The 26,793-nt window shown below is 42.4% G+C and overlaps 1 protein-coding gene and 1 pseudogene across 2 annotated transcripts in view; both read left to right on the forward strand.

The window, feature by feature from the left end:
• Positions 1–26,793, forward strand: part of GRHL2 (grainyhead like transcription factor 2) — a 172,886-nt gene that overhangs the window by 124,884 nt on the left and 21,209 nt on the right. For both annotated transcript variants that reach the window (XM_043601492.1, XM_043601493.1), the window contains exons 9-12: positions 3,146–3,304; positions 10,432–10,519; positions 10,987–11,126; positions 16,052–16,083. In XM_043601492.1, the coding sequence (XP_043457427.1) occupies positions 3,146–3,304; positions 10,432–10,519; positions 10,987–11,126; positions 16,052–16,083 (419 nt within the window). The remainder of the gene's footprint in view (positions 1–3,145; positions 3,305–10,431; positions 10,520–10,986; positions 11,127–16,051; positions 16,084–26,793) is intronic.
• LOC122495677 lies at positions 3,327–7,012 on the forward strand (annotated as a pseudogene).

Below are 26,793 nucleotides of genomic sequence, written 5' to 3' on the forward strand. Positions count from 1 at the left end.
TGCAGCACAGTGAGACTATGATTGCTACCATGGGGCACTGAAACTGTGCTTTACTACTGGGTTCAGGCAGCCAGGCAAGAGGAGAGCGGTGCCAACTCTATTATAAAATCCCTGTTAGGATAGTTTTGGGAGCTGCCAGCTCAATGTAGCAGAGAAGGCAGAGTCTCGTGTCGTTTAGTTTGTATAGGATCAGGAGGCCATGCATCAAAAAGAGCCCATTGGACCTTTACTAAGAATCTCTCCCATTAAAAGGACCTAGTCTAAGTGTGTCCAGGTACAGTCTCGTGTGTTGTAGCTCATTTGACCTTTAAAGACCTTCTCTACCGGGCGGCTGACCGCTACAGCTCCACCAGGGAGGATTTAGTCTATTTATCGTAGTATATTGCCAGCGGATCTGTCCTACTCAAGCGGTCCTTGTAAATATACACCTGCCATCAGCCCAGCTCTCTTAGTTGGGACTTGGAGCTGACGAAGGCCACAATTATCATTGCATCCTGCCTGTCTGAGTGCGGTCCACTGTGTGTGATGTATGGGTAATTCACTGACCCAAGTGTGAACCCTAATACCTTAGGAAATATACATCAGAACACTTTTCTCTTTTGGATTCTGTAGTACTAGGCAGGTTTTATGAGGGAGTAGAAAAGAACCAGTCTGTACTGAGGCCCCCCCGTGAGTTATAGTCACTACAGAAAGATTTCTGTATGAAATCCATGGTCAAAAATACAGACAATGGCATAGTTCCCCAGAGTGGTCATTGATTCGCTGATAGAAAGCTGTGTTTTATACATTCTGGCCAAGATAAGCCTATTGTCAGTAATAACAATAACAATAGAAGAAGTCAAGTGTTCCCAGGAAAGTATACTTTTATTTGTTGGCTTGACCTAAAGATCAGCATTTGACGACGTTGTTGTAGTCTTTAGAGCTCCATCATGTTGCTTCTCTCTCCCCATCTGGCCTCTGACTTCCGTGATTACAGGACTACAATTGGTGCATCTGTCCTAGTCCCTAGCACAGTCTCAGGAACATAGTAGGTATTTAAAAATATTTGTGGCACACATCAATGTTCTCTGCAGTTAGGGCATCTCCAGGAGCAGCAGACAGCATTTGCTGTCTACTTTTACCCTGAAAGTTCAGGAGGAGAGACAGGCCTGGTGTAGTCTTTCTCAGTGGTCTTTATCACTCAGTTCCCCTGAATCACTTGACATTTGATTTTTGAGTCCTTTTTCTCTACCATTACTAAATAATGATAGTCCATAGTCTCATCCCAGTGTCTGTGCGGGCTTTGCTTCACACATGTCCTCCAGGTTCAGTGTCGTGTTCTGTGTTCTCATGACCTCTGTACTTGACCACCCTGTGTTGGTTATTACTGGATTACTCCTCTGTCCTCCCCTTGGACCGTCCACTACGTGAGGCAGGGGTCTGGCTTTGTTCTCCGTCCTCAATGTCTAATGCTGTGTTTGACTTACAGTGGGCTTGTGTTGATGTTTATAGGATGAATAATAAGAATGAATGAATGAATGAATGAATGAATGAATGGGAGATATCCATGGTTACATCTTCTCTAGGCACTTGTTTTCATATGATGGCTGGAAAAGTGAGGGTCTGTGGCACAGTGCACAAGGTTGTTGTAATTAGCATGTCACTAAGACATTTCATCTTAGCCTTATTGTTGATGTGGTGCGTTATTGCTGTGTTTCTCGTGACCAAGTAAGAGGCTCAGAAATAAAATTAAAAAATGATCTTTGTATCGATATAGCACTAAAAATGAGATATCTGCTTGTATAAATTACCAAAAACCTACAGGCAATAGAGCTTAAAATGAATTAGATCAATCCTGGTAGTAAAATCAAAGATTTGAATGGCCTTTAAAATGCAGTTCATGCCAGCGGCTCTTTGCTTTTGCAGGACTGTTCTTTTTGATGTTGCTGTGACACAAAAGGTCAAGGGTTTGAGAGTGAATGAAAATTTCAGTGGGACCAAATAAAACATGGGTCACATAATGCATCTATGCAGTTGTTTTCAGAATGTTTAATAATTTACATTTTCATCCTTCAGGGAAGGATTTTAAAAATAATTTTAAGAAAAAAGTTGAAAACCAAAGACAGTAAGTGACTTGTCTGAGGTCTCTTAGCTGGTTAATGTTGGAGCTAGAACTAAAACTTTGGGCTTTTGCGGGGAGCCTGACTGGCTCAGTCTGTGGGGCCTGCGACTCTGGATCTCGGGGTCATGAGTTTGATCCCCACATTGGGTGTAGAAATTACTAAAAAAAAATTAAATAAACTTGGGCCGCCCGGGTGGCTCAGTCGGTTGAGCATCCAACTTTGGCTCAGGTCATGATCTCGCGGTTGACGAGTTCGAGCCCTGCATTGGGCTCTGTGCTGACAGCTCAGAGCCTGGAGCCTGCTTCCGATTCTGTGTTTCTCTCTCTCTCTGCCTCTCCCCCGCTCATGCTGTCTCTCTCTGTCTGAAAAATAAAGATAAACATTAAAAAAAATTTTTTTTAATTAAATAAACTTAAATAAAACTTAGGGGTTTTTCTACAGATAAACTTATTGATGGATTCATCACATGTTTATTGAATGCTTGTTCTCCACCACACTCTACATTAGGTACGCCTAATACAAAAATAGTAAGAAATGGTCTCAAATCTCAAAATTAATAGTCAAGGAGGAAAAACAGATATTATATAAACAAATAACTATTTCAATGCAGTAGTGTGCAAGGGGAAATGTTCCCTACTTTTGTTTTTGGTTTTGTTTTATCCCACAGGTCAGAGATCTGAGAAAGTGATGTAATATTAGAAGTGACAGCTTTAATATGTTGAAGAGATAGTGGTTTACACATCTGATTTATGCATGTTTGAAAAATAGGTAAAACTTTGCTGATATGCCTAAAGGAAAGCATCAATTGTCTATTTCAAGATTTAATAGGAAAGCAACAATTTTTATATATTTAAATTATAAATTACGATATATATAATGTTTCATGTGCTCCGCATGTTCTTATTTCAGCGTATCCAAATGTTCTTCACTTGTCCTTAGAAGATTGTGTAGTGTTGTGATTCCAAGTCTTAGGCTTATGCATTTTTTAATAGATCCTTTTTATGGTGACTTGTGACCTTTTCCTTTCTTTCTCCCACCCTCAGATTTTCATCACTGTGAATTGCCTGAGTACAGATTTCTCGTCCCAGAAAGGGGTGAAAGGACTTCCTTTGATGATTCAGATTGATACATACAGTTATAATAATCGTAGCAATAAGCCCATTCATAGAGCTTACTGCCAGATCAAGGTCTTCTGCGACAAAGTGAGTAAAGATCATAAAGGTATCTTTGTTATTAGATACTACTTTTAATGACGTTTCCCCCTTGTTACCTTCTCTTGTCTGGTGGTGTCAAATTAATTACCTTATCACACTGGGAGTTGTAATCTGTCATTTTTAATTCCTGTTAGATATCTAGGGAATCATCAGTCAACTCTATTCTTTTATTAGTCAATCAGTTTCACCACTAATTTAATGACTGATTGACACTGCACTGTACTATCAGTCTAATTCACTTAGATAACTGAAATAATAGATTAATAGTTTTTACCAGGTATAAGCCTGTCCCGGAGCATATCAGTATAAGCTGTATTATTTTATGGGTTAAGTGGGGTCTTATTTAGAGCCTTTTGGAATGGAAATGGCACCTATAAAATAAGCTTATTAGTAAACATGTACTCAGGAGGAGATACAGTGTTTTAATCACTCTGAATCCCACTATAAGAGATACAACAATTAGAATAGCAAAGATTAAAACCCTATGATTATGTGACATGAGATCCTTACAAATCCCAAATATGAGTGGGAATAAGCAACAACAGTTTTGAGACCTGGATGGTATCATCATCATGAGGGAAAACAGTGGGGCCACTTGATAACCAAAGAACAGGTAACCTACAAAATCGCCCCCAGGTACTCACTAGAGAGTGAAGTGTGCCATCTGAGGACTGTATGTGAAACTGGGGTGGGAGGGTACAGATTCTGTAGACTCCAATTTGCTACTGCTGTTCGGTGCAAAGGGATGGAACATTGAAGTGTTTGGGACTCTATGAACTCCAGAAAGTTATAAATTTAAGTTCCCTTCTAGGGCAAAACTCTGCACTGAGAAAAAGCTGCTAGGAGTAGAATCCAAGTTGAATTGGACTCCTCCCACTCCTCCCCCCCCCCCCCCAAAAAAAGGTATAAAGTAAAGAGAAATTCCAAATAAAAAGGGTGAAGAGAAAGGATATGGAGTAGACAGATTTCAGGAAATACAAGACTGTTTTTTTTGTTTTTTTTGTTTTTTTGTTTTTTTATCACTTTGTGAACACATCTGAAGAGAGAGCATGAGAGCCATGAAGCTAGCAGAACTATCCGGGTCCATTCATTTCACTTAAAAATGACCATCAGGAAAGAAAAACAGTTGAATCCCAATGGGTATCTCATGAAAATGGAGACTGAGATCACACTGACTTCCCTGTGGACCTACCCACGAAACGGGTGAAACCTATAGCTTAATGTTCCAAAATGAGCTAAATGCAATTAAGAAACACACAGAAGTCATGAAGACCAACATAAATCACATACAAAACTCAGGCATGACATGTCTTGAGAATAGAGTGATTTGAAAAGAGTTGTGATAGAATTCAGAAATAAACAATTAAAATATTTCAGAAGTAAAGACTACACTAGAAGCAAAACAAGAGTGAATAAATATACCAGGGGATGCCTTAGGAGAAATATGCAACTTGGAAAGAGCAAAATTTTAAAAATGAAAAGAAAAAAAAGAGAGATGAGAAAGAAAATAATAGATGTAAGAGAGTGGTAAAGAAGATCCAATATACATATAATAGGCGTCTTTGAGGTAGAAAACTAAAACAATGGAACAGGGTTTCAGCGGCAGAAGCAAGATGGGTGAAAGAGTGGTGGTAGTGGCCCTGGAGGTGGTAAAGAAGGATGACAAGGACCATAAAATGAAATACAAACCTCCTGTGCCAACTAGAGTGGGGAAAAAGAAGAAAACAAAGGGACCTGGTGCTGCCAGCAAGCTGCCACTGGTGACCCGTCACACTCAGTGCCGGTTTAAATTACTGAAGTTAGAATCAAAGACTCTCTTCTTGTGGAGGAAGACTTCATTAGAAATCAGGAATAAATGAAGACTTTAGAAGAAAAGCAAGAGGAGGAAAGATCAAAGGTGGATGATCTGAGGGGGATCCCAATGTTGGTAGGAATGTTGGACGAGATCATTGATGACAGTCATGCCATCGTGTCTACATCTGTGGGCTCAGAACACTACGTCAACATTCTTTCCGTTATAGACAAGGATCTGCTGGAACCAGGCTGCTCAGTCTTGCTCAACCACAAGATGCATGCTGTCATAGGGGTGCTCATCGATGACACGGATCCCTTGGTCACAGTGATGAAGGTAGAAAAGGCTCCCCAGGAAACCTATGCTGATATTTGGGGGGGGGGGGGGGTTGGACAACCAAATCCAGGAAATTAAGGAATCTGTGGAGCTTTCTCTCGCTCATCCTGAATATTATGAAGAGATGGGTATAAAGCCCTCAAAGGGGGTCATTCTCTACGGTCCACCTGGCACAAGTAAAACCTTATTAGCCAAAGCAGTAGCAAACCAAACCTCAGCCACTTTCTTAAGAGTGGTTGGCTCTGAACTTATTCAGAAATACCTAGGTGATGGGCCCAAACTGATGCCACTGGAACAAAAACATATGACTCAAATTCCGGTGGTGAGAGAGAAATTCAAAGAACAACGTTGGAACTGTTGGACCAGTTGGATGGATTTGATTCCAGGGGTGATGTGAAAGTGATCATGGCCACAAATTGAATAGAAACTTTGGATCCAGCACTTATCAGACCAGGCCGCATTGACAGGAAAATTGAGATCCCCCTGCCCGATGAAAAGACTAAACAGCGCATCTTTCAGATCCACACAAGCAGCATGACACCGGCCAGTGATGTAACTCTGGACGACTTAATCATGGCTAAAGATGACCTCTCTGGGGCTGACATCAAGGCAGTCCGTACAAAAGCTGGTCTGATGGCCTTGAGAGAACGTAGAATGAAAGTAACAAATGAAGACCTCAAAAGTCTAAAGAAAATGTTCTTTATAAAAACCAGAAAGGCACCTCTGAGGGGTTCTATCTGTAGCTACCACATTGGCCTTCAAGGAAATGGTGGGGAGTGTCCCAGCTCCGAGGAGGGATGAGGCTGGGGAAGTTGCCCAGAGGGACCCATGTTCCAGTTGCCTTCATCCGTTGGCCACGTGCAGTGCTCTGCCCCCAAGAAAGCAGGCTCCTTCTCAATAAATAAGTAAACAAACAAACAAATAAATAAATAAAAAGACAGTGGAACTAAATCAATGCTAAAGATGATAAATCAGGAAAACTGAAAATATAAACTATATGTACAAATAAATCTATGTATATTTAAACAGCCTACCAGCACGTACTTGGGAAAACTGATGCAGGAAATCAACACCGAATTGTTAATTTATTAGACTTTAAAAATATTCTTGGGGCATATAAGTAGAAGAGAAGTGAAGAGAATAATTAAAAAGTCACTATAAGGAAACCTTTGTCATCAAACTTTTCAATACCACTCTCAGGGACATTTAGGTAGCCTCCCCAGTACAAGGGCCAGTAAGTCAATAGACACAGTTGTATAAATGAGAAAACAGTGGGTCAGCGGCACAGGTAACTTGTCTAAGTCACACGGCGAAAAAGTAGAGAGCTGGATGCAAATCCGGCCTGATTGCAAACCCACATTCCTTGAACTGATAAACAACCATATGCATAAAAAGCCAAAATGACAATTGAGGGTTCAAAGCCTCAACAAAGAGCCAAGGTAGCCTTTTAAAAACAAAAGAAAACAAAGAAAAATCAGCACATATCTTTAATTCAGCATATTGAACATGGAAAAAGCATTTCCAAACGATGTGCAACAGGGAATTTTTTTTAAAGTACAAGTGGGATAGCATTTAAATAATTTGAATTCCCTCACTGTATTCCAGATATTTCAAGGGAGATTGTAGAATTCCCCCCTCTGGGAATCTCCTTCTTAGAGGTGAGGAGTAAGATTAGGGACAAGGAGAAAGGAAGGGAAGGAGTAGAGACACTGGGCAGTCCAATTACCCTTACACTGCAGCTGGAATTGACAGTGGGAAAGAGAGGCCTCAAGGGATGCTCGTATAATTAGGTTTGTCAACAGTGTCGATATGATAAATACTAAAACTCAAAACAAAAGAAAAATGAAGGATGAATAGTGTTGTCCACCCATGTCCTAGGACTCTAAGAAACTAGTGATATAAAGAGTTCCCAGGGGTAGTTTTTAGCTTACTTCTCCTGTTGTTAAGGATAAGGAAGACATCTCAAGCAGAATGCATTCACCTTACCTGCTGGTAATTCTTCTAATAAGCTAGATATAAAATCTTCTGTAACGTGGCATATATGCAGCTCTAATTTCCAAACCCGGGCAAAACTTACTCCTGGGAGATCGAAAAGAGAAAAAGTTTAATTTTTCCACTTTTCAAATGGGTGCGCGAATGCAAATGATTCATTTGAATTATCCTCTAAAGCGAAAGGGCTAAGAGCTATTCCAGTTTAAAATATAAGATTCCCAATCACAGTTGAGAACCCTAAACAGATGCAATTCTGCACTATTTATAGTTCTCCGGTTTGATTTATGATTAACACACCTGTGAGATACAAATAAAGACCTTCTCTAATTTATTTTTGATATTATGATACTTCTTTGAAATGCATATGTTTATGCATTAAAAAATTCAGGATCTGTCTATATATCTACCTATATCAATACCTATGTCTCTGTCTTTATATCTGTATTTAATTACTTCCATTATCTTTGCTGAAAAACAAGAATCGTATTACTGTAAACAGTAACTATGCATTGTGTAAAACTTGAGAAATGAAGCCATGTTCTTTTTTTTTTTTTAAAGATTTTTTTTCTCTTTATTAATTTTTGTTTGGAACGATCTTGGAAGTGACAATTGTTGAAGATGATGAAAAGCTAAAGATGCCCCTGCAAACTGTCTTGGTACCTTGGCCAACTTTCAATCTGTTAAGGACACATTCTTAAAATAAATTCAGGGGAAACAACTTAAGTGTCAAATAAAACAAGGATAGCCATCACCCCTCAAGAAGTGGCCACAGTGATCACAAAATAATCAGGAAATCTTCAGGCATATTTTTCAAATCTGACACTCCAAAGTGAGCATTTAGGCAGGGGAAATTATTTTCAAATGACAAATTTGGTCTTTATAGAAAATTGTACTGTTCTGGAAGTAGACTTTTTGCACTTTGATAAGAGTGGAAAGAATGTCTTAGAAGCTTCGGTCACAGATAATCAAAGGAAGGAAAGGAATTCATGGAAGGTCATGTTCAAGGAAGCTTTCTTCATCTTAATTAAATGTATCTAAGCTTTTCTGGGTCACTGTGAAGTCAAAGATTGATTTTAGAAATGGGAACTAGAAATGTTTGGATACCATCAGACTTGTTATTTTCTCATGCCGATATCTGGGCGTTCTGGGCAGGAAATTTCTAATATTGACATGGCAGCAAGACTGGGCTCTGTGGGGAGCCACTCATGTTTTATGTTAATCCATTTGGTTTGGCACATCAAAGAATGCCTGTAAAATAATAAGCAGGTGACTCTATTTCTTAAAAATTGACATTGAACATATATAAAGTCTTGAAACAGATTAATTCCAGACCTTTTTCTCATAGTAATAGTACCAAATAAAGCACTAATTTAGAAATACAACTGCCTGACCAACCTTGGGGTCTATCTTCAGTGAGTTGTAATTTATATAAAATTTCACACTTTAATTTGTGTTAACTACTATATTGTACATAACTCCAAGTACATAGAAAAATGTCTGATATGAACCTAACAAAAAATGAGTAATGGGAGACTTTTGCTTATGTTTCACGCCAGTTTTGACAAGGTGAGGTCTGTACATTGAACACTTCATTATCTACATATAAAAACTGTACAAAACCTTAATATATCTTGAAGAAACTTCCAAAGGGTATATTTCTATATTTTATTTCCCTTTTGATGTGAATTTCCATGATGTATAATTATCCATGACAATTCAAAACTTAAAAGTGAAGCACTCTAAAACAGTTACTCCCTTTTGGTAGTGAGAAGTTTTTTGACATAAAAACATATTTAAAATATCTGGTAAAAAAGGGATGCCTGGGTGGCACAGTCGGTTAAGTGTCCCACTTCGACTCAGGTCATGATCTCACGATTCGTGAGTTCAAGCCCCACATCGGGCTCTGTGCTGACAGCGTGGAGCCTGGAGCCTGCTTTGGATTCTGTGTCTCCCTTTCTCTCTGCCCCCTCCCTCCTTGAGCTCTTTCTCTCTCTCTCAAAAATAAATAAACATAAAAAAGATTTTTAAAATACCTGGTTAAATTATTATATCTGTCCAGAATCTATGTAAAGCTCTTAGAACTCATTTGGCACAGAGTAAGTTCTATGAAGAATGGAGAGAGGAAGAAAAAGAAAACTGTTGGAGCATCTGTATTTGGAAGAGTGAGAAGAAGAAAATGAGTTGGCAAAGCTGACAAAGAAGAGTGACTAATTAAGAATAAGAATAAGAATAAGAATAATAAGAATAATAATCAGGGAATCCTTGAAGGCCAAGAAGGAAAGAGCTGTAAGGTGATGGTCAACTGGTTAAGCAGGGTGGGATCTGGTAAGAGAAGCCAATGGAAAAATCAGATTACCAGGAACAGAGGAGCCCCAAGGAGGTGAATAGACCAAACTTTTTTCTGTTTGGTTGAATGAGCACCATCCCCAAGCACTTCTGCACGCATTAAAACAAAAACCAAAATCACACTCGTATGTGCAAAATGATCTTACACTTAGTTTCCTTAGCCCTCCCCTCATTTCCATTACTGTAATGATTTTTAAAAGTTCCATGACAATGGGCAAAGGGGAAGTTTTCTAGGGAATTCACACTCAACTTTAATGCTCTCCCTGTGCCTAGGAACCATATTGATAGGGCAACGCTTTATCTTAATGGCATTTCATTATAATCGCTAAAGTTACCTAACTCCCCTCCCTGGGATAGGAACCTGAGTCTGGTCGTTCTGTGTGGATTCAAAATTGAAGTTGTATAGATAGACAGGATTACAAAAAAGGGGGCAATCTGGAAGAAGTGGGATCACTCAGAGGTGAAAATGTACTACAGACTGAGGATCTGTCTCCGCCTGCAGAACCGAGTCCTGACCTCGCCAGAGGAACGGAAACGGGGCTGCCTGCTCTCCCTTCACCCTCGTTTTGTGTCTTATCCTAGAGGTTTGTATGCTGACAGTATTCTTGCATGCTCTGATAACATGCCTGGCATTGTTTTTCCCTGTCAGGGAGCAGAAAGGAAAATCCGAGACGAAGAGAGGAAGCAAAACAGGAAGAAGGGGAAAGGCCAGCCCTCCCAAACCCAGTGCAACAACTGTGAGTGTTGCTGAGGAGGGGTGGGCTCCAGCCAGGCCAGGTCCACTAGGGGAACAGGTGGAAGGAAGGGGGTGGTGGGCAAAACCGTGGGTATGTGAGGGGTGGCTTGCTTTTCCCTAGCCGTAAAGACTGGGTGCATTTTCTCTGGGAGAAGCAAATGGAATCACGTGATCACAGATTGTTTGTGTTGGGAGGGACTTTGTAATATCATGGAGACCAACATCCTCCTCCTCCAGACAAGGAATCTAGGGTGCAGAGAGGGACAGGAGGGCCCGAGAGGTGCCAGCCACCTCAGGAGTGCTCACCCGAAGTTCACGCTCTTTCCGTTAGTCTGGCAGTAGGAGAGGGGGAGATGGTAAAGAGTGTTCACCTCTCTGGCTTTTGGGAAGCTTCAAACGAGAAAACAGAACTCAGACTAGGGCTCACAGCTAAGAGTTCTTAGTCACGTGTAACCCTCTCACGTCCAGCCTCTGATGGGAAGTTGGCCGCAATACCTTTACAGAAGAAGAGCGACATCACCTACTTCAAAACAATGCCTGATCTGCACTCGCAACCGGTCCTCTTCATACCCGACGTTCACTTTGCAAACCTGCAGAGGACAGGACAGGTAGGACCTATCTGCTAATATCCACCTGCCGTCCATCCGCGGGGCCGGTGGAGCCTCGAGGCAGAATCACATCAGGCAGTGTTGACCTTGAAAATAACCCCTGCACTCCATGCCTCCCATGAAAAGTCAGTCATTTTGTAAGAAAATGGATTTTTTATGGAAAGGAATGTCTCAGGAGAGGAAGCTGAGGGGAAGAAGGGAGTGAGCTGATAGTAGTGAAGTGTTGACAAAGCAGTGAAAGAGGAAGAAAGTAAGGACACTGATAATCTGAGAAAAAGTTGTGTGCTGTCCCTGTGGTCTTGTGAGTTTAGCCTGATGCAACAGAGCTCCACCTCATGGTGGGAAGTTAAACTGCACCTGTAACTTCAGAAGGTTGCCCAAGAGGAAAACTTTATCGATTAAATAAAACCATATCAACAATTCTTCCCTTAGTAAATGAACAGTTCCCATCGAATAGGTAGATAATTTCACACCAAAAGAAAAAATGAGATTGTAGACATGCCTTTTTAAAAGTAATTTCCGTCTTCTCCTTATATCCACAAGTGAAATTAAAGAACTAGAATTAAGATAACATAAACACCCAATAATTAACTCATTATAGTAGCTCAAGTTGATGAAATATTATGTGGCCACTAAAATTATAATTACGGAAATTATGTGGCAACAGAAGAACTAGTTATGATAATATTCAGTGCGAGAAAAAACTAGAATACCCGTTTGTGTCTATACTGTGATCCTAGGTATGTACCTGAACTTGAAGGTAACAAGAAAATTGCAACACTTGATGAGGCGGGTTAAGTGATGGATGATTTTTTTTCTTTCTTTAATATTTTTAGTATTACTTATTTTATGTGGTAAATTAAAATTGGGTGGGAAAAAAAAAAGGACTTCCCTAGCATTATGCAGGTTTGTCTTTCACCAAATCAAATGGCTCTTAGTGAATCTTGTGTGGGTTAGTTTTCTTTCAAACTCAAAATCCTCTGACGAAAGGTTTGTTTTGAGAAATAGGGCCATACTACACACTCAAGTTTTTCTTCCGTTCTGAGTGTTCAGACACTCAGTGGAATTTACCTACAAGGAGAAATCATTATTGGCTCAACTTCTCCTTAAGAATCTATTGTCTCCCAACCCCCAACACACACGTTGTTTCATTATAGGTATGAGACAAAGCAGTTATACAGCTGGGGTTCTTTGTTGCTGGTCATGACATAGCATGGTAACAAAATACTTCATAGTTTTTTTCTTAGAGTACATTCCACTAAAAACTAATTTAACATTCTTGTCTGACTTGTTTGATAAGAACAAGGACACAAAGGGGAAGGAAGAATGTTAAGGTTTATCAAGCTATGAGCGCCAGCACCTCATTTCATTCATTTGTTTAATTCCCAAGAACAACGGTGATTTGTACAGTTACAGTCTTAGCCCCATGGGACTTTATGAAGCTGGGTATCCACACTTTCCAGAAGAAGGGATAATTGAGTTAAATTGTTCTTACTGTTTACTGTCATGATTCTGGCTTTGGCTCTGTGTCAAAGCTGACAGCGTGACCGTTCTCTTGGGAACACGTCTCTGAAATAGACAAAAGTATAAATGAATCTTCAGAGGAAAAGACCGAATCTGGCTGCTCACGGCTGTCAGCCCTCTGGCCGCACTTGGGCCTCCGTGTCTGAGCTAGGTTCCTAGCCTGTGACCAAATCAGAAGGGAAATGTCGCCTCTAAAGTTTGTTTGTTGTAGCAGATGCAAAGCAGCTCAGCACCCCCGAGTTATTGGCGAAGTTAAGTTCTACAATCTGGGGCCACTTTTGCAGAGCCCTCAGGTTTCCCCTGTGGCCTCGAAGTCAGAGTTAAAGGGGTCAGTGAGGGAACCTGCCTGAGCTTTGGGCAACAAAGGAACACAGTCAGCTGTGCTCTGGGACAATGCGCGAATATTCCATGGTTGATCAACTTTCTTGGCCCAAGGACAAGAGCGCCTACGGTGGCTGGCTAGGGCTTAAAGGCTGCCTTGCCTCGGAACAGCTAGAAAGCAGGAAGATGCATCCAGAGGTAGGAGGGAAGCCGACAGTGCCAAGGCCTGAGAAGTTGGCGTGGTGGGGGTGGAGACCGGCTTTGCCCTGCAAAACAGGATCCAGCAGTGGCCAGTTAAAATATGGACCGGTTTCACCATAAATGGGGACTTGGGTAGGGGAGGAAGGCGGGTGATGGTGTGCCGCTCAGGAATCACTGCAGACACAAGCCTTGTCAAAATCAGCCACATCAAAGCCCTGTGCAGCTGGAAAGTGAGCAGCCCTCCAGCTCTCAGGGTCGGTGAGAGACCCCCCCAGCCATGTTGAGGGCTCATCAGCTATGGCATAGCAATTCCTAGTCACCCGAGGACACGGACTGGGGAGTGGGTATGTTCACTGTCAGCCTACGTGTCCCCTCCTCCTCCTCCATTACCTCATCGATGCACATGCGGATTGGAATCTTCATCAGACAATTATCAAAAAGTATGAGGGAATGAACCCAATGTGCAGGCACTACGGAGATCTTCAGTCTCCCTCTCCTCACATTAAATACCAAATGGTCACTGGCTTTTCTCTGGAATGGCTTTAGAAACAAGCGATAAGGGGAGCTTGGGAGAAATTGTGAGACACAGAGGCATCATCTTTCCGGATAACGCACACTTTGCAGGCATCAGCCTTCCTCAAGGCACCCGAACCCAAGGATCACTTCACTCCTCCTCCGTACCCTCAAGAACAGTCTTCCCAGTTGTCATTTGTAAACGGCCTTCCTCCAGACCACAAGAGTGCTTGATACGAATTCAGGTTCCCAAATTCCATTCCATGTCTTTTTCTTTTTAATGTTTATTTATTTATATTAGAGAGAGAGAGAGAGAGAGTGAAAGGTAGCATGGGGGAGAGGCAGAGAGAGAGAATTCCAAGTAGGCTCCATGCTGTCAGCACAGAGCCTGATGTGGGGCTTGAACCCACGAACTGTGAGATCATGACCTGAGTGGAAATCAAGAGTCGGACACTTAACCGACCGAGCCACCCAGGCGCCCCTAGTCCAAGTCTTTTGCATTAAAATCTCTGAAGAGGGTTCCGGGAATTTGCCTTTATGACAAAGGCTCCAGATATTTTTTATGCACTCTAAAGTTTGAGAAACACTGTCTAAAAATTAAAGCCATGCGATAAGCCCTACAGCCAACAAGGAAGAAACAGCAAGGTCATTGCGTGAGAGAAGTGACAATTCAAGGACAGTGATAGGAACGGTGTCACAGAGGCTATCCAGGAGGGCAGGAAAACACTTAAGAGAAGGCTGCTTCATTTTGGGGTCACCAATCAACTTTTCAGAGAGCTGTCCATGACCCTGTCATATAGACAGACAAGGCACATTTAAAGAAACTAGCAAAAACAAAACACAAAACAAAACAAAACAAAAAAACAGGCCAGCATCAGGAACTTTTTCCCAAAAGTCCAGTTGTGTGGCCAGTGCCATGGCCCAGGCTCCCTCACTTACGTGGGTCACTCTATATGCACCTAAATAGACAGTCTCATTTCTAGAACATCACCGTGACAGATCCTCCAGAGCCACACTGAAACTTGGGAGAGGGAGGAAGAAAACATCTTACCTTTGCTGGTTTCTGTTAAGAAGAAACAAAATATACAACAATAGACATAAACATTTTTAAGAGGAGGGGCACCTGGGCGACTCAGTGGCTCAGCGGTTAAGCGTATGACTCTTGATCTCAGCTCTGGTCTTGATCTCAGGGTTGTGAGTTTGAGCCCCGTGTCGGGCTCTGTGGTGGGCATGGAGCCTGCTTTAAAAAAAAAAAAAAAAAATTAAGAGGAAAAAGTTCCTTGTGGAAATCTAAGTAATGAGTAGAATGACTCGTGCCCAAAGAGTTGCAGGTAACCAGCCTTGTCGTGTAGGAAATCTGGGCGTGGCAGCATCCCAGGAATTGCCAAGAGCCTTTGAGAAAGTCTGTAGGGAAGGCGGCAGTCTAGGCGAAGTCTAGGCGAAGATGCTTTTCTCCCAGGCAGCTGGGGGAGGGGCGGTGACCAACCGCAGTAGAACCGGAAGTGACTTTTGAAGTTAAACATGTAAACGTCTGATACTAACTGGGGGTATTGTTCTTCACCCAGACACAAATGGTCCTGAAGCACACAAAGAAAGCTCAAGACAGGCCTGCAATTAATTTTTATAAATAATTGGGCCGAGAGATACATCCCACATCCCCTCTGGATTTCTGTAGTTTCATAAAAGAATATGGATGCTTCATAAGTTCTTTAAATCTGATTCTGCCTGCCACCATGCTGACCTCCTAAAGAAACTTGTTCCCAGAGGTCTTCTGGCCAGGAGCACCTCCTAGAGGCACATGATCTTTCCCCAGCCTGAAGACGGTTGACCGCTAAATGGCTGTGGTTGCGGGATGCCAGAATAACCCAGGCCTTTTCGGGGAGCCGGAAGAGGCCCGGGTGATGTTACGGCTGCACTGCGTGGGACTCTCTTGCTCCCCTCTTTGCCAGAGCGCAGTAGCCGTAGGCAGCTCACCTATGGACCCTATGGGATTGGTTACTCACAGGCCTTGCTCCAGAGATCCTGCTAAAATATTTCTTCAATATCAAAAGCCAGATTTGGCTTAGAGCTGTCGGTAATCTGATCAGAATGACTTGAGCTAATAATAATAATAATCAGATTTCTAATTTTACTTCCTTAAAATCTAAGAATTAATCCTAGGGAGAATACGAGGTTAAGTCTGTATTTCCTTGGGGACACACACACACACACACACACACACACACACACACAGCATCATTAAACAGATTTGTCTTTTGTCTTCTTTAAGAGACAGTGTAAGAGCCTAGGAAAAGTTCTGTGCATCACGTAATAGATTTCCATTTCTTGTGTCTGACCTACAGTAAGCCTATTGTTTTGTTTCACAGGTGTATTACAACACGGATGATGAACGAGAAGGGTAAGACACTCCGTTCTTTCACTTTACCCCCAAAGTCCGTTCATGTCAGTGGAAATGGCTCTTAGAGCACTGGATAACCATGGGCTCAGCGCTGAGAAAGGCTTGACCCTGGGCACTGAGAGGAAGGCTGGGAAATGCTGCTCCCCTTCTAAGCCTTTCTTTATCTCTCCTTCCTATGATCTGCCTTTGAATAACTAGCTATTTTTCTAAGTGGCACATCTCTTTGATTCCCCCTTTTCACTGATAATCCAGTTCCTGAAATCTTTGGCCCCAACACAGGATCGAGGTGAGCTTGAGGTGGCAGCCAGGCAGACATCCTGCCCTGCTGAATACTGGGGTCCCCACATGTACCTCTTGAAATGGGCCTAGTGTGCTAACGGTGAGGCTGGTGTGAATGAAGCCAGGGAGGCTGAGAACTTAGTCACTGTCCATGGGATTGTAGGTAAGAGAGGGTTTACATGGTGTCCCTAAAGCTCCCAACTGTCTTGCACATCAAGTTTCTGCATGGTTCTTTCTATGCATTTACTCATTGTATAGACTCTAGAATTTTTGAGACAAAAAGGAACCTTCGAGGTCATTTAGCTGACCCTCTCTCCTAGGCTATGTACCAGAATATATCACATTAAAAAAAATTTTTTTTAATATTTATTATTTTTGAGAGAGAGAGACAGACCTTGAGTGGAGGAGGGGAGAGAGAGAGAGAGAGGAGACTGTGTCCAAAGCAGGCTCCAGGTTCCAGGCTCTGAGCTGTCAGCACAGAGCCCGATGCGGGGCCCCAGCTCGCGAGCAGTGAGATTATGACCTGAGCCGAAGTCGGATGCTTAACCGACCGAGCCATCCCGGCGCCCCGAGTATACCACAGTTTGGTAGGTGGTCAGCCAGCTTCTACCTGAATATTCTCACTGTATGTAAGATAGCTCATGACACCGTGGGACACTTGCACTCTGAGAAAGTTAGTTTTGTCTGTTGAACTGAGGTCTACCTCCTTTTGACTTCTACCCATTGTCTCTAGCTCTCTCTAGATAAGCCTCATGCTTTCCTCCTCATTCAAACATAGTTTTACCTTTCAGCATCCCCACTCCAGGGGACACCACCGAATTTGTTAATAGTTTCCTTAGAACTGGCTCTCAGAAATAAACATCTGTCCTCAACCACGTGAGTTGGAGGTTATACTGGGATGATTTCTTGTGACCCGGACCCTATTTTCCTCTTCAGTGTCTATGCTACGTTACATATATACAACTCAAATCTTGGTTTGCATTATGCATGTATAACTGGAATCTCTAGATCATTTTTTTTTTCAGAGCTTCCCTATGCTTATGCAATTTATATATGTACTTAGAAAACATTTCCGGGCGAAGTAAGTGGAGCAGATATTGCTGTGTTCGTTTCCTAGAGCGGAGTTGGGCAGACTGCAGTCTGAGGACCGAATCAACCCACCACCTGTTTTTGTATTGTCTCCGAACATTTTTAAATGGAAAGAAAATCCAAAAGGAGCATGATGTTGTGCGACACGTGAAAATTCTATGAGCTTCAAGTGTCCATAAAGTTTAATTGGAACACAGCCGTGTTAATTCCTTTATGTCTTGTCTGTGGCCGCCTTGTGGCTACACCAGCAGAGCTGAGTCGTTCCAACACAACAGAGCCCCGTGTAGGAGAGCCCAGATGTTTGCTAACCTGGCCCTTTACAGAAAACGTGTGCCGTCCTCTGGCCTAAAGGGTAAAGAATCTCAAAGGGGTCATTCCGCAGCTGGTTAGTAGCTGAACCTTGTCCATCCAGGATCTGGCCTCTAAGTTCTGACTTCTGAATTTGCTAAGTACCAAATTAGATTGTTCTTTTTATCTTGGCACATAGGTAATATATTCGCCGTGGCTGGAATGAACAGAAAGATTAGCGCTATCGGTTCTAATCTGTTACTCACATATTTTACAAGGGACAGTGTGGCGTCATGGAAAGAACAGTGACTCTGAGCTTAAGGAAGCCCACATTCTACTCCTGGGCCGTTGCTTACCAGTGTGAGGCCTGGGGCTGGCTCCTTGGTCTCTGGGCTTTGGTTTCTTCAGCCGTAGCATGAGGATTTCGCATGAGGTGATCTTCGAGGTCTCATCTAGCACTAACATTCTTCCCTTCTCATGGGAAAAGTTAGCCTCCTAAGTGACAAGTGTCTGAGCCCCAAGTGCTGCTTCATGCGCAGACCTCACCTGTGAGTCTACCTCAGCCTACAGGGTCCTTCCTTGCAAGTTGGCAGCATTTAGGTGGCCAGTTGACCCACTTCTAACTCGTGTGGCTTGGCTTCTCAGTGAGAGTTACCCTTTGTTATTGTGTAATCGTGAGGCCTGAGGCCCAAGCCTGTGTCTCTCATACATCCAGTGAGAGGTCAGTTGAGCAATACGGGTGGCTTTGGAGCTTCAGCGTTAATACGGAGTTGGTAGTTGCCTATTGTTATATGTAAAAGTAATAATTAACCTTCAGTGGATATGTTGGCTAGGCACCGCACTAAGTGCTTTCTATGCATTGTCTCATTGAACGCTCCCCGCATTCCCATGGGGAAGGTGCTGTAATTACCTCCACTTTAGAATGAGCAAACTGAAACTTTCAAATTGAGAAACGTGTTCCAAGCCACACAGCAGGCAGTGGTACGGGACCCGCGTTGTGACAAGCCTGGATTCATATACCTGGCAGAGGGGGTCAGCTCACCGAGCCCCGAAGACTGTCACCGTCCCCGGCACTTGCATAGCCTCCATCAGGGCTGTCTCTGGCCACTTCTACACTCCCTGCCGGGCACAGTCAGTCAGTATGAAGGCATCTGATTAAGAGCAGGATTCACGCAGCCACCAGCGGGAGGAGGCACACCAGAGCCCCTCCCCCAGCAGCTCCGAGGCCAGCGTGCTGGTCAGACACAGGCTCGTTCACCAGTAGAGCCTGTGGCCTGACGTGCTGGTAAACCTGAATGAGATTAAAGAGGGAAACCAGAGAAAATGCAGATGAGGTGGGATGGAAAGCAGTCATCAGCCAAGGGCCTACACAGAACAAAAAGAGGAACACCTGCCTGTTCCTGCCTCCTTGTCCGATGATAAACGATGGTTTGGGGTGACTTCTCGTGTGAGTTTGGCAAGCAACAGACCCCGTGCAGATTTGTTTCATAGGCAAGGGTACAAGTTAGATACAGAGGCTTTGGGTACCACTTCTCAGCAGCAGGCCTCTTGTTGCACTTTGGAATCACCTTGGGAGATGAAAATTAGGGGGATTTTTATTTAATTGGCGTGGGATGCAGCTTAGGTACAGAGACCTTTTTTTTTTTTTTTTTTTTTTTTTGTAAGTTTGAGAGACAGAGAATCCCAAGCAGAATCCATGCTGTCAGCACAGAGCCTGACACAGGGCTCGATCCCACAAACTGTGAGATCATGACCTGAGCTGAAATCAAGAGTCAGATGCTTAACTGGCTGAGCCACCCAGGCATCCCAGTAGGGAGACCTTTTTAAAGTCCCCAGGTGATTCTAAAACTCAGCAGTGTTTGAGAACCACTGCTCAGGAGCCTGTCGGCCATGATTGGAATCAGGCTTTTACAAGCTCTGTAATTTAATAGAACAACTGTTTGGAGTCTTACCTAAAAATAGCAAATAATAATACCTAACTGATAGACTTATAAGCATTAGTGTCTCAAATGTCCCGGCCTATGGAAGGTGCTTTCAAAAAACAAAACTCATGGCTATTATTATTATTGTTAAGGTTCCTTTTCAGGCCCCCAATAAATGAAACTTAATTGGGAAATGGGGAAAAGAGGGAGATGAAGCAGAATGGAAAGAACAAGCCAGACAGGAAGAATTTCCTGTGGAATACGGGCCCTTAACCAGGGATTCATGAATGGCTCTTATGGGGAAGAGGGAAGGGCTTTAAACCCCCTGAAATCATATGTAAATTGCTATGAAATGTCATGCATGGTGGGAAAGTCTATTCCGTTACTTTTGGGGATCCGGCCTCCATCCCCATCTGACCTCTAGTTCCTGGAAAACCCTTCTTGCCTTACTCTCTTGTCCACAGTCGTCCCCACGGGAGTGCCCCCTATTCCTTCCTGCCGTGAGGTCCCTTCAGTCTAGCAGCTCTGTAGCTTTCGCACTGCGTTTGAGGCACAGGAACCCTTGGCAAGTTTGGGTGGTCCTGTGTCTGGAGGAAAGTGATTTTCCTCCATAAATCTTCCATTCATTGCCTTGGTGCTGCTTAGGATCCTCAGACCACGGTCCTCTCCAAAACCTTCTCTTACCTCCTCGCTCATTCTCAAAGAGAAGAAGCCCCATTGTATAATCTCCTCATGAAACTTGGGAAGACGAAAGCCAGGAGACAAATGTTGGGCAGGGCAACCCTGTAGATTGGTCCCATACCAGCTCAGAGAGACAGCTCCCAGAGTGACTGCACTCTTCATGCTGAGTGCCGCCAGCAGAGGGCCCTGCCATTCCTCTTGCCAGAAGGAGAGTACTTAGATCTTGCCAAACCAAACCATGAGCTTGGTCACAGTGTTGCTGAGAAAAAGAGGCAATTCTGGTAGTCATCTACCATGAAAGCAAAGGCTTTGAGTAAAATTCAATACCTTTTGGCCTTTGGGGAAATTAGAGATTATTAACCAATCACCAGGGAGTGCATTTAATATTAAATTTGAAAAGTCATCACCCTGTGTTCATCAGCACAAAATAAAATTCTTCTAGAATTCTGCAATACAATTTTTTTGAGAGAGAGAGAGAGAGAGAAAGGCAGAGCATGAGCATGTGCACCAGCTGGGAGGGGGCAGAGGGAGAGGGAGAATCTTAAGCAGGCTCCAAGCCCAGCTCCCAGCCCAAGGCGGGGCTGGATCCTGACCTGAGACAAAATCAAGAGTTGGAGGCCTAACCAACTGAGCCAGCCAGGCACCCCTGCACTACTTCTTTTAAAGGGGCAGTTTCTCAGAGCTCCAAGTATTTGTCTTTGATAAGGTTCTCTTTGATAAGGGATGCTAAGCAAATCATGAAATGTAGGGTATGATAGGCTTTGTTTTACCACAAAAACATGAATACAAAGGTGATTACAAGCAGAGGGCAGTTGGGGCTCTTGGGTGGCTCAGGTGGTTAAGAGTCCAACTTTTGATTTCGGCTCAGGTCATGACCTCATGGTTTGTGAGATCGAGCCCTGCGTCGGGCTCTGTGCTGACCGTGTAAAGCCTCTCCTATCTCTGCCCCTTCCCAACTCATGTGCTTGCATGCACTCTCTCTCTCTCGCTCGCTCTCTCTCTCTCTCTTTCAAAATAAGTAAATAAACTTAAAAAAAAAATAGAGGACAATTTCCTTAATGTCCCAAAGAGGAAATGAAAACATAAATTAAAGTTTGGGAGCCAGTTTGAATAGTGAAACTTTTACGGCTATCTCCAGAAGCATCAATGATTTACTGATACTTGCTCTATTGATTTAGTTAACCTACATTTAAAGAATAATATATAATTTAGAAACCTGTCACATTTTATGAAACAGTTTTATTCAAATTCTTTTATTTTTATTTTTTTGTTAAAATATTTTTGAGGGGCGCCTGGGTGGCGCAGTCGGTTAAGCGTCCGACTTCAGCCAGGTCACGATCTCGCGGTCCGTGAGTTCGAGCCCCGCGTCAGGCTCTGGGCTGATGGCTCAGAGCCTGGAGCCTGTTTCCGATTCTGTGTCTCCCTCTCCCTCTGCCCCTCCCCCGTTCATGCTCTGTCTCTCTCTGTCCCAAAAATAAATAAACGTTGAAAAAAAAATTTTATAAAATATTTTTGAGTTTATTTATTTTGAGAGAGAGAGAGAGAAAGAGACTACAAACAGGGTAGGGGCAGAGAGAGAATCCCAAGCTGGCTCTTCACTGTTATGAACCGTGAGATCATGACCTGAGCCGAGATCTAGAGGCCAACATTTAACCAACTGGGCCAAACAGGCGCCTCTTTAAATTCTTATAATTCATCTTTGACGTAGTGCCTTTCTCATTACTAAAGTTACATTTTAGCTCATCTTACACTGTTTATCAGGGGAATTCTTTGCCAGTACCATCAAAGTGGAGATACAGCGCTTTTTAAATCTGTATATGTGAGATTGTCCTTGGAAATTTTATCCCAAGCCATAGATATTGATTCTCATAACATTAGAAATAGCTACACAAGTGACTGCTGCTGTGTTGCCTCCCATTTTCAATTCTGTTTTTAATTAAAATTTTTATTTCAAGGTAATGGCAGATCTGTATGTAGTTGTAAGGAGCCCACCTGCTTTTTGATTGATACATTTTAATTTTTTAATGTTAGATATTGAATTTAAAAACCCACCCAGTAGTACTCAAATCTGTATCAGATAGGCAAGGGGAATTAAAAAAAATATTTAATATATTTTCATCAGTTTCTTACATTAGTACCAGTTATTCATGCTTGTATACTACTTTGCTGTTTTGCAAACTGGAAGATTTAAACTAAAAACTCCTTTTGTAAATTTAACCTATATTTACCCTTGCCACTGCTCTTCATTTCTTCCTCGATTTCTCTGTTTTGCCTTGGGATTTTTTTTTTTTCCTGGTGCCTGAAGAACTCTGTTTAATATTTTTCTTGTTGAGCTTTTGGCAAAGAGTTCTCGCATACTGTTTGTTCATTGTTTGCTTGTTGTAAGTGCTTTTCTTTCACAGTCACTTTTGTAGGATAGTTTTGCTAGATACCAAATTCCAAGTTGTCAGTTGCTTTCTTTCAGTTTTGGTTTCCATCATTACTGTTGAGAAGTCACAGGTCTGTCTTATTGTTGCTATTTCACATGTAATTGTCCATCCTTCCCTCCCTCCCTTCCTTCCTTCTTTCCTTTCTTCCTTCCTTCCTTCCTTCCCCTTTTCCTTCCTTCCCTTTCTTATTGTTTGAGGAGGCTGCTTTAAAATGTGTTTTGGAATTTTCATTAAGATGTTCCTACATGTAGGTTTTCTCTACTTTTTTCCTGCTTGGTATTTTATAGCACTTATTGAATCTGTGGGTTGATGTTTTTCGTCAGTTTGGGAACATTATTGGCTATTCTCTCTTCAAATAGTGTTTCTTGTGTGTTCCCTCTCTCCACGCCTTTGAGATCATAAATGGGTATTAGAACTTTTTATTGTGTCCCTATGCTTTTTATGTGCTTTTCTCAAACCTCTGTCTTCTTTGCTCACCAAGCATCAGCCTGGATATTTTCTATTGACCTAACTTTCAACTCTGTTAAATTCATCTACTGAGTTCTTAATTTCAGTTATTGTCCTTTTTAGTTCTAGGATTTCCACTCAATTGGTTTATTTGTTTTAGTAGATTCCAGCTCTGTATGTCTTATCATTTATTTTCATGAGCACAATAATTACAATTATTTTAATGTTCAAATCTGGTAACTCAAATAATAATATGCTAGAAGTGTGTTTTCTGTGGGCATATTTCTATTGTCTTTTTTTCCCTCGGTCCTTTTTATTAGTATATTTGATAAGCATTAGTTGAATGATGAACAATATATGTAAAAATTATGGAAGATCTGGATGACCATGTTTTTCTCTTGTGAAGGTTTTCCCTGTCCTCTGGTGTACAGCCTCTGTGAATGCAGAACATTATACCCCAGTCAGGGCAGAACTGACACTAAGCTGGATTGCAGTTTGTATTAGCCTCAGACTACCTCTAATTTATCCTAACCCCCAGACTGTAGTTCTGAGGAAATTTTCTATGGGCCTTCCTTCTTGGCGGGGTCTGGAATCCAATTTTTGCCTCTCTAGCATGGGGAGACTACCCAAACATCCTCTATGATTTTCAAGAGCTCTCTGCTTAATTTCCTAGTCTCCTGTCCTGTGCAGTTTAGCGACTTGGCACATGCCTTGGAAGGAATACTACATTGTCTGGCTCACTTCTCTGTGCTTCCCTACTCTCTGGAAGTTTTCCCATAAGCCTTAGATATCTTTGCAGCACCAAATACCAATTTCTGTTTCTCTAACTTCATAAGATTGCCAAAAGCTGTGCGTATGTGCCTTTGTCCCTGCGTATGTGCCTCTGCTAGGATTATCACCCTCTGCTCCCAGTTGAGAACTAGCTCTGAGGGAACAGTGGCTCACTGATCACCAGCTCACCTTCTTTGTGTTCTCTTCCCTGAGATTTCTGCTCCTGAAGCGCTCGCTGGCTGCCCCATCAGCAGTCTCCAATACCTTCAAGAGGTCTTCTGTTTGTTTTTTAAATTTTATACAGTTTCACATTGTTCTTGGCTAGAACACTGGCTTGCCACAAGCTACAACATCTTGTCCGAAACAGGAATATCTGTATTTCCTCTTCAAATAATCCTTCGGGGGGGTCTACTGACCTGGTTATTCCTTGCATTTTTGAGCTTGTAACTCCGGTAATCATTACGAAATCTAGATGTGGGTTTTGTTTGTGTTTTGCTAATTCGGTCAGATGAATTCTATCACTGCCCCAAACTAGTATTGATTAAAGTCATTTTGGGATGATTACCCAACAAGTCATGTGTTATTGAAATCAATTGAGATCCTACTCCATACTGTAGGAGACCTTGTAAGGACTTGAACATAAGAGGGCCTCCTCTTTTCTGAGGCTACATTTTCTGAGGGGAGGAAGCTCAATTCATTTGAGGCAGACATGGTAATTAGCACACATAGACCATAAGCAGAGTTGTGAAATAGACAAACTGTGTCTCCATGGTGGCTGCAACTCATTTCTGCTTTATTTTGCTGCCTCCTCACTAGGGGCAAATGGCTAGTGCACCTCAGCTTGGCAGGTGTGGCCAGAGACCCGGGCCTCAGAGCTGAACACCTTCCCAAATTTTTTCTGATGAGACTTAGCAGTTTGTGTGTACCTCAGCGACTTTCTTTCCCTGAGATTGACCCCACAAGGCAATGGCTTCATGGACTGCTAAACCTGGGGTCACTCACAGCCACACATTTGCCAGCGAAATAGAGGTTGATGTCAGGGGAAGCACCTTCTTCTGTTTCTCTGGTCCTTCTCTGGTACTGCAGTGGTACAATACAGTGTAATTGGACAAGGCATTAGGAGACCTGGAATTTGTGTCTTTTCGCCTATTAAGTGAGTCTGTCATATCTGGCCCTCTTTTCTTGCCTTTGAAAATAAATGAAACATTTGAATCCAGACCACACAAACTGATTGACTCCTGCTGGGTTTATTGATTCAAAAGTGTGAAAAAGCATTTTTTTTTTGCCCTCCCAAGAGACATGTGGTTTATCCAAGATGTTATTTTAATGGCAGAGTTTGTCATGGCTCAGAATTGGGTGCTATCAAAAGTCAGCAGAACTGGAGAAACATAAATAGATCTTGCTTGGTGAGAAAGAGAAAATCACCGGTTTAGGAACCCTCACACAGCAGGAGAGCATGTCTGGTGATATTTCAGGCTCTGTACCTGTTACTAAATATCACCAGACTGGAGCTGTGTGAATAGATTTTTAATCATCTGTTCCCAAGGTCACGGTCACTCCATTTCCAAGACAATGGAATAACATGACCTGCTTTTATGATAACAGAGTGAGGTGAAGACAGAAGAAACAGTGCCCTAACAGTTTATTACTGGCACGAACTGGGACTTGAGTTTGAGTTTTCCCTCTAGCTGTGTTCGCCATTTGGCTTACTAGGGAATAAAAGAGAATGCTGACTCTTAATATGGATTTCTCATGCCCTCACTCATCATCACCTCAGATTCTGAGCACCTTTATCATGAGGTTGTCCCTCAAAGCCACATTCTCTAAACAGTCTGTTTTGCTTATTAGCTGCATTGCCCTGTACTTATTCACTAAAATAGGGATAAGATTACACCTTGCCCTGGCTGGCTTACACAGGGTTCGTGAGACCTAACTGGCCAACAAGATGAAAAGTACTTTGTAAAATATGAAGTTATTTAAAAAAATTGATAGGCCTTTTTGGAACACTTAGAGTATACGACGATAAATTAAAGTATTGTTGGTTTAATAATTTAAACTATTAGAGTTAATAGAAATACTTACTGAGATGTCCGTACTTTTGTACCACTTTGTACCTCTGGACCCCACCACTGACTTGACTTGAGAACCATAAATAGCTTCTTAATGACAGCAATGCCAGTGGGGAGTTGCCTTTGAAGCAGGGGTTTGTATTATCTTGGAAGTTTGGTATCGATATAATGTCAACCTGCCGTGCAGGAAGCTTTTCCAACATGGGTCCTTAACTTGGACCAAAGTGGACTATTTGTTCTCTGATGGTACATGGAAACTTGGACGTCTTTCAAGGTCTCTGCCATATTTATTCTTCTCTCTCTCTCTCTCTCTCTCTCTCTCTCTCTCTCTCTCATCTCTCCGCCTTTAATCATCATTGTCCTCATCATCTCTAACAAGTAGCACTTATAGCAGGCAACCTTATTTGTGCTCTCTGTATGTCGAATTTATTTAATTCTTTCAACAGCCTCCTTTTAAAGACAAGGAATCTGAGACTCAGGGCAGTTGAGGAACTTGTCCATATTCCCATAGCTAGTAAATTGTAAAGCAGGGGTTTAAACCAAAGTAGTCTGGATCCAGAGTTCACTTCTTAACAATTCTACTGAACTGCCTGTCTGGCGTTGCTTCATGTGCCTGGTTCCAGGCATCTCCAGAGACAGTAGAAATTTCTCAATGTCTGTCTACTCCCTTGAGGGCTGGAAGAATACCAAGACTCCATTCAGGAGCATTTTCTCCGTGTCTGAGCCCGTTCAGGC

The sequence above is a fragment of the Prionailurus bengalensis genome, chromosome F2, assembly GCF_016509475.1.
Source record: "Prionailurus bengalensis isolate Pbe53 chromosome F2, Fcat_Pben_1.1_paternal_pri, whole genome shotgun sequence".
Taxonomy (NCBI): Eukaryota; Metazoa; Chordata; class Mammalia; order Carnivora; family Felidae; genus Prionailurus; species Prionailurus bengalensis.